The sequence below is a fragment of the Clupea harengus genome, chromosome 9, assembly GCF_900700415.2.
Source record: "Clupea harengus chromosome 9, Ch_v2.0.2, whole genome shotgun sequence".
NCBI classification, from domain to species: domain Eukaryota; kingdom Metazoa; phylum Chordata; class Actinopteri; order Clupeiformes; family Clupeidae; genus Clupea; species Clupea harengus.
The window spans coordinates 24,795,069-24,803,681 of NC_045160.1; the positions used below are offsets into that span (position 1 = coordinate 24,795,069).

At 43.8% G+C, this 8,613-nt stretch overlaps 1 protein-coding gene across 1 annotated transcript; it reads right to left on the reverse strand.

The window, feature by feature from the left end:
* Positions 1–5,930: 5,930 nt before the first annotated feature.
* On the reverse strand, positions 5,931–8,236 carry zgc:162730 (uncharacterized protein LOC564559 homolog). Its single transcript, XM_012838399.3, has 2 exons — positions 8,143–8,236; positions 5,931–7,999 (listed from the first exon to the last, which is right to left on the reverse strand). Exons 1-2 carry the CDS (start codon positions 8,173–8,175, stop codon positions 6,959–6,961), a joined length of 1,074 nt encoding a protein of 357 aa, XP_012693853.1. The 5' UTR covers positions 8,176–8,236; the 3' UTR covers positions 5,931–6,958.
* Between the last annotated feature and the right edge of the window lie 377 nt (positions 8,237–8,613).

An 8,613-nucleotide genomic window follows, 5' to 3' on the forward strand; every position in this document is an offset into this window, starting at 1 on the left:
CAAAAGAGTCTAGAACTGTTCCTTGTGCATTGGCATTGGGTTTCAAAAGAGTCTAGAACGGTTCCTCGTGCATTGGGTTTCAAAAGAGTCTAGAACTGTTCCTCGTGCATTGGCATTGGGTTTCAAAAGAGTCTAGAACGGTTCCTCGTGCATTGGCATTGGGTTTCAAAAGAGTCTAGAACGGTTCCTCGTGCATTGGCATTGGGTTTCAAAAGAGTCTAGAAAGATTCCTCGTGCATTGGCATTGGGTTTCAAAAGAGTCTAGAAAGATTCCTCGTGCATTGGCATTGGGTTTCAAAAGAGTCTAGAAAGATTCCTCGTGCATTGGGTTTCAAAAGAGTCTAGAACTGTTCCTCGTGCATTGGCATTGGGTTTCAAAAGAGTCTAGAACTGTTCCTCGTGCATTGGCATTGGGTTTCAAAAGAGTCTAGAACTGTTCCTCGTGCATTGGCATTGGGTTTCAAAAGAGTCTAGAACTGTTCCTTGTGCATTGGCATTGGGTTTCAAAAGAGTCTAGAACGGTTCCTCGTGCATTGGGTTTCAAAAGAGTCTAGAACTGTTCCTCGTGCATTGGCATTGGGTTTCAAAAGAGTCTAGAACTGTTCCTCGTGCATTGGCATTGGGTTTCAAAAGAGTCTAGAACTGTTCCTCGTGCATTGGCATTGGGTTTCAAAAGAGTCTAGAACGGTTCCTCGTGCATTGGCATTGGGTTTCAAAAGAGTCTAGAACGGTTCCTCGTGCATTGGCATTGGGTTTCAAAAGAGTCTAGAACGGTTCCTCGTGCATTGGCATTGGGTTTCAAAAGAGTCTAGAACGGTTCCTCGTGCATTGGCATTGGGTTTCAAAAGTCTGCCTCTGCTGCTCAGCTGGAGCACACACTTGAAACTTGAAAGAAGAGAAGTACAACTTGCTCTTTTCTGTCCTATTAATCGTTTCATAAAAATAATCAGTCGAATGACGTCATTGTATATGTATCCAGGCAGGGGTGTCATTGATGCAGCTTGACGTCGGCTGAGAGGAGAGGAGAGCACCGTTGCCAATAGAGAAGCAGAACCAGGTCTTGTGTTTTGGTTTCCTCCTAACTGCAAAAGCTGCGGCCCAGGGGTTAGGCGAGGAAGAGGGAAATAGCTGGCGGCTGACGTCAACGCCCAGAGTGGAAGTGCTTGCCTTTTATAGCCACATTCGCTCGCTAGCGCATTCCTGACAAGAGAGCAGTGTCCCAGGGCTGCGGAGGAGCTGGAAGGGTTGGACCGGGGAGGTGACGCACACACACACATACACACACACACACACACACACACACACTCCGAGGAGGGTGAGCAGAGTCAACACATGCTTGCAGGATGCAGAGCAGAAGTCGGGGGGCGGAAGAGAGAAAAATTCCTTTTCAAACTTTTACTTTTAATCCTGACAAGGGGGGGCCATAGACCCACAACCCAAACACACAATCACACACACACACACACACACCTTCCCTTTTCCTCAAGTATGTCCTTGACTGGTTTAAATTCAGTTCAGTTTTTCTACACACAGAAGTCAAATGAAGATTTTTTGAAATACGGGGGGGAATAGCTTTTAAAAGCTCTGAAGCATGATCTGGTGCTATCTGTAGTGGTGTAGCAAAGAATCAATCCCTTGGAGTTGGTCATATTATCAGAGTTGAAGTGCTTCTGTTTACCTATTGGAACAACTCATGATGTCAGCTTCAGACAATAGCCGTTTTGTCCAATCCAAATACTTGATGGCATAACAAAGCTTTTGGTATCGGGCTTTCAATGGGTGTGCAACAAATACGAGATGAGATCACAGCAATTGAGAAGACTGTGCGTCCAATCACGCTGTATCATTATCCCATGTGTGTCGCTTGGGCAATCTCAAAACTGCTAATGAATCGGATTCCACCACGAGCTGTTTGGCTCTGCGGGCCCTTCGCTATCAGGAGAGCAGCACTGTTTGCCAACAGGGAGAATGTCTTACCGCATGCTGCGCTCGCATTTCTCAAGTCCATCTTGCGCAATCTCTGTGCTTTTTTTTTTTCTCTCTCTCTCTCTCTCCTCCTTCTTCCCTTTTTCCCCAGACAACCACATCTGTTAGACACAGTTTTTCGCAGAATTTTGGTCGTTGTTTTTGTTGGCCGGGGACACAATCGGTGATTTGGTGGACGGCGACTTGTGCAGGCAGAACAGAAACCAAACCTGTCTCCATGACGCTGCATGTGTCTTTACTCTGTGAATTGCGCAATCTGCCACCCCCCACCTCCACCCCTCCCCCTTACCCCTGTGTGGCATGCAAATAGAATCACAATCACCTCTGAACCTGTGTTCCCGGCGTTACCGCTCTACACTAACCATGACAACAGATCAATTGAGCCATGAGAATCACTCAGTTTGCATGTGGTCAAAAGATTTACAGCTCAAATGAGCCTGAGTCACTTTATCTCTCTCTCTCTGATATTGTGGTTCTCCAGTCTGACATGGACTATGCCCCATAATTTAAAACCTGAATTACAATACTTTTCACACTATTCCAACATTCTGTTTCTCATTTTTAACTAACACACTAACTCACTATCGACCTGTATGTTGTTTACAGTCAACCTTAATGACTGTGTGGATTAATCACTACAGTATATCAGTGTGTGGAAAAGAGTTCATCTACAGGCCAAGGGGTCTAAAGTACAACTTGAGACAATCTAGAATGGTTAAATATTAAGCCTGAACCTGGGCCACACCACTGATTTCAACCCTAAGTCAAATGTGAATCTAAACCCATGGTCCCTTATCAGTGGAAAAACAGTTAGATCATGACCTTATTGCTGTATAGCAGGTTATATTGTCTGGAAGTCCCCCTGAAGATGTACTCTGGACACCAACACCTACTGGGTCCGACAACCCCCCCCCCCCCTAAACACACACACACACACACACACACACACACACACACACACACACCCGCACACTTTCAAAAAGACAGAGTAGCTTTGCAATCCTATGAAGGTCATGTCATATTTCCTGTCTGCGAAGCTCCAGCAGGAATGCCCTGGAAGGAGTCTTTGCAGAGGCTGGTACCAGCTGAGACGGCTCTCAGAGTGGGTCTCTGTGCAGGCTGGGGAGGGCAGCCATTTTCTGATCTCCCTTGCGCTTATTTGTTTTCACAGGGCTGCCACTGTTGTTATAGTAACACATCCTGTGTGTGCACTGGCTTATAAGACAAGGGAAACTAATAGACTGTAAACCTTGGTTTACTCTTTGCTGTCACCATGGACAACTGCCTCCAGCCACCCATAGCTTTTATAGACGCCACAGGCCACATGGCATGTCACTGTACAACAGTAGGCAGTGCAAAAAGCTGAGCAGGAATGATGCTGAAAGTTTAATACGAATAAAGTTAGACAGACAGTTAGACACACTCTTTAGAGAGAGAGAGAGAGAAAGAGAGTGAGAGAAAGAATGATACCTGAGTTGACAGTGGATTATGTGTGGCCTTCGACCTCCAAGATGGCTTGGCTGACAACCTGCTATTGCGCTAGTCTGAACTCAAAACAAAACAAGTTGTGATGTGATGATGTGTTTTGACGCACCTAAAAGGGGAACCGTTTCTATATATAGACGTGTTCATTCGCCATATCCTCTTTTAACGCTGCCGCATTGCCACCGAGCCCACACGTATATTCCATTTGTGGTTGACAAGGGTCAATTTAACGAGGGTCCCCAACACGCTTCAGACACATCACATTCGATGCATGCTCACACTAACCAGTTTGAGCCTTTGAGTAGTTTAAAAGTGATATAAGTTATTTTCTATTCAGATCAGTGTGGACATTGATTCAGTCTGTTTGCTGAAGTGTCAAATTGTAGGCCTACTGTATGTCATAGAGCTAAAGATCCAGCGGCCCACTTGTAATCTCTGTTAAAACATTTAGTTGGTGCTTCAGCATGTGACCGATCAGGGGGATAACCTTGGTTGTAAAAGATCAATCAGAGAATCAAAAGTCTCAGTGTGAGTGCCATGAGCACATTTAATGTGAAGTCTCTCTTCCTTTCTCTCTCTCCCCCCTTTGTCTCTCTCTCTCTCCTTTCTCTGTATCTCTCTCTTTTCTCTGTCTGTCTCTCTCTTCTTTCTCTGTCTCTCTCTCTCTCCTTTCTCTCCCTCTTTGAACATTCTTGACTGATCTTCCTCAGTAGCCTGACTAAGGAGTCCTTGTCCCGCTAAGTGGTCATAGGATATTCTGGAACCACAGTAACAACGTTATGGACAGCGACTGCCTTGAACAATGTTACTTAGTGATTGAATCCACATGATGTCACAACATTTAACAAATCTAGGTGGACCTCTCCTCTTAATGCTGATGTGATGTAAGTCAAATGTGAGCTTCTTCATCTACTTCATACTTGGAATTGGGATTTCAATACTATATGGAGCCAAATATTCAAGAATTCACCAAAAGTGGACCTATACATTTAAATTCTAAAATGTTTTGTTAAGCAGCAGTCTCTATAAATGAACCCCCCAATCGTGTAAACACTTGAAATGAGGCTAACAGTTATGTGGTCAGAGTTTAAAAAACATGTTACTTTGTGCTGAGTACAATTTGTGAGAAACGTAAGGTCACTGACCTGCCTGGTGTGATGCTTCTGAGTCAGACACGTCTGTTGCAAGAATGGGGTGGCTGTATGTACAGCCGTGAGTCAAGGGTCTCCACAGGCTACTATACGGAACAGCACCAACTTTCACACTTCAACAGATAACATACTGTTCAAACTAAATTAAATATAACCACAGGTGACACCTCTAGAAATATAGGGTTAACTCAGAGGATTGCCCCGTATGTTTAAGTGATGGTGCTTGAGAGGTAGGGGTATATGGAAAATATACAAACTCCTACAGTCCTACAACTATAGGACCCAAAAGTGTTTCAATGGAGAGTTCCAGTTGACTCTGTGATAGTTGTTAGTATATGCTCATTACGGAATCCTTGAGATTTATAAAAGATGATCTTCCACTGTCTTCACATTGTGTTCTGTGTGTACCATACTGTATATGTAGCCAAACTCCAGTATGTATGGAAGTGTTTAGAAAAGTATGCTACGATCTAGAATCATTCTCCAGTAGAGATGATATGGTGTGTGGGCATGCAGTCTGTCTGTGTGCCATCCACGCGTGGGATCCTACCACTCTTTTCTGAAGTGAATCTCATGCGTGCACGCTGCGCAGACTCTCAGTGGTGGAGCCCACGTGTACTTTGTCAGTACGGTGCAAAAGCTACAGCCAGATAGTGAACTGATCACATCACTTCACCTCAGTGCAAATATTTGAGCTAACTGTCAAAATGAGTAAACAGGGCCAAGCACTATCTAGGCCTACAGGGAGACAGAGACAGACAGAGAGAGAAAGGAGTGATATTTTCTGCTGACTTAAAATCTGGCCAAAAAAAAGCGCTTCCTGGCACAGCATTGCAATATCATTGACTTAACTTTGGAAACACAGTGTGCAGAAAAATGTACGTTTTGGAAAAAAAACAGTGTTCCAGCTCAGATGAGAAAGTTCCTCTAACGTCGGGCAGTGGAGAGCTGGGATTATAAAGTATAGCCTCTTCCAAACCCTTGTATTTGTCTGTGTTGTAAATTGTCACTGAATGCCACCTGTCTTGTCACACCACATGCAGTGAGGCTGCTACTGTCATTCGTACGCGAGTGGTGAACAAGGCAGCTGTTGTTGTTGTTGTTTACCTATAAGGGTTAGTCTGGGTGGCATCCATGCCATTCTGTTTACATAACACTCGGGGGTGAGGGCCTGATTCGCAGCCATTCCTTGGAGAGTGACATCACAGTTTAATGTGTTGTTACTTTCCTCCTTAAAACTCCAGTCCCACCCCCTGGTTTACCCTCAGAGTCACAAGAGTCAAGAATCACATTAAAAAAACAACCACATGAATTCTCTTTGTGATTTGCATTTATTTATATTTTCATTTAAAAAATAATTCAAATAAACATGTTTTGTTGTTTTTTTTCTCTATACAGAAATATTTCTCACATTTTCATGACCCTGACACTTGCAGATAAATAAGTACAAAATATGCTGTTATTAACTTTAATAAATACATAATAAATAAGTCTGTACAATTACAAAATAAACAGCTAATGAAGACAACCTAAACTGTATGGAAATACTGTACTGTTACAGTCCCTGCTGATGAGAAACGGTGTCTCCTTTAGTAAGGAACCAGCTAAGGGTTGTCGACAATTATACAACTTGACAGGTGTGACGAACAGTTGCACAATTTCTCTTCTTCTGCTATCTTTAGTGGGGCATTGTTTGGTAGGTGCCCACTCTGCGTTTGTCATAGAAATCTGACAGAAACAGTTCATATGAAGACTGCCCTGATTACCATAGTTTGTCCAAAACTATAAAGTAGAAAAAAAGTGTAATGCTTTGGTATTATGCTACTTGGAGAAGTTTTTCTCTCCCACGACCAATTTTAAAGTGCATATCACAGAATGTCTAGCTTTCCCTCTTTCAAGTGTGTCACATTGATGGTTATGCAATTACATAAAAAAGTTTGACATCTCTAGAAGTGTACATCGATGGAATATTGCAGTTAGGTTTGCTGACAAGTGGAATGGACTTTTTCCAACAGTGACAAACTCTTTGCCACTAACTTTAGTTTAGACAACTGAAAGGCACTAGGTTTCTGCCATTGTCATGTCAAAAAAACTATTGGAAGACTATGCAAGATGCATAAAATGATACATAATTACAAAAATACGTAGCTTTAGATTAAGATGTGCACCAACATAATTTCATTCGACAGGTAAATCACTATATATAAATAGACAGTTAAACCAGTTAAGGCTAATAGGCTGTTATGGTTGTCTGGCAGCTAAACATATTTTGTGTTCTCAAAAAATCGTTGAGCTCTGTCCAAACATCAGTCCCGAGGTGACTTGAATTTCAGGAATTAATCTGACACAGACAGCCTGGCAAAAACTGTCAAACGCTTGCCCCCTGAACTGTCAAAAGTAGGAGAAGTGGATCCGCTGTTGCTGTTGCTGCTGGAGCTGGTGTAGCTCTCCCTGTCCGACAAGGAGTCCTCGGAGGAAAAACGCTGCAAGTTCGGCTGGGTGAAGTAGGCACTGTTACGGTCGTTGTTTAGAGTTGAAGGGAGATTATTTCCGTGACCGCAGACACAGCGGGAGTTCTTTTGGGGCTCGATGATCATAGGAATGTTGTGTATGTCGCCAACACTCGCTCGGCTTTGGCTGAACTGAAATGTATCGTTGAAAACTGGAGACAGGAGATCTGACGGCGGTGGAGAAACAGAGGGCGCACGGGTGAAGCCCAGCGGCTCGTGCAGAGCAGGAGGGGGAGAGCTGCGAGACCCAAGGAAGCCCGCGAAGCTGACACTTTGGCGGAGGAGACGTGGGTTAGGGCAGGGTTCTTTCTGATTCAGCATCGCTGCCATCTTATCTTGGGTTTCGTGGATAAAGTGGCACCTTGGACCGTAAGGGCAGTACCCAAAGTTATAGAAAGTGCGGCACGCCTCCGTTTTGTATTTGGGGTGCCTGTACATACAGCGAAGCTCATCTTCGCCGTGCGCAAACTGGCACTTGTTCCCATACTTGCAGCTGCCATTTTCCTGAAAGCTTCGGCAAAGCTCGGTCTTGTAACGGTTCGAGGGTACAGTTGGTGGACTATTCAGAGGAGGAAATCCGGGAGGTGGAGACACTTCGAGAGGTTTCGGGTTGCCAAAAGTTTGGATACTGTTTTCTGTGAGACTCATAGAACGGTCAGGTCGGTAGGTATTCTGGGATTTGCTGGGCACTGCGTCGCTCCAGATGTCAAAAGTCCAGTTGGGACTGCCATCAGACAGTTGCTCAGAACTCTCGCTGATGGGCTTTGGAGTTTGTGCGAAGTATGAAGAGGAACGATTAAGACGATGTCCCATCGGTTTGGCATTTTGGTCGTTGAAGGTTTCGTCCAAGCCAAGGTTGACCAGGTTCTGTGTGAAATAGACAACAGAGAACTGAGCAATTCGCTCTGGGAAAAAGGCAAGTTCGCTATCTTGGTGATAATATCCTGATTAAAATCAGATAGGCCTATATAAGGGTCTGTCAAAAATAATGAAAAAGTTTAACAACTTACCTTAAGTATAATATCGCCCAATAAATCGGACATTTTGAAAAGTGTTGCCTTCAGGTAGTAGTTCTGTCCAACTTTGCGATAGAAGCCAGGCTTTTTGGCTGTACTGAGGTGGAGAGACTTAACCAGACTTCATATACTTTCTCATGGAGGCGGGGCCGCCTTCCCGGATGCCACTCCCATGGTTTCGTAGGCTGTCACACTACGTAACATTCTGTAAGGTCGCTTGTGTGTTTTTTTTTCTTTTTTTTCTTTTCTTATCTCAGCTGCAGGACATATTGAAGTTTCACCAGTTTCAACAGTAAACACAGACACGTCAGTGTAGTTTAGTGTAATATTTATCTTATTGATATTGTGAAATGGTACTTGTTTTGTTCATTTGAAACCTTAATGAACTCTGTTGTAGGCCTATGTTTCTGTATTGGAAGGATTTTCACATACATTGTTACCAACATTACCACAAGTTGTTCCCGT

Excerpts from the sequence above, each read along its gene's own strand:
- zgc:162730 (XM_012838399.3), bottom strand. The coding sequence starts at position 8,175 with ATGTCCGATTTATTGGGCGATATTATACTTAAG. Across the intron at positions 8,000-8,142 it reads TGGGCGATATTATACTTAAG|AACCTGGTCAACCTTGGCTT; the intron begins GTAAGTTGTTAA and ends TATTTCACACAG.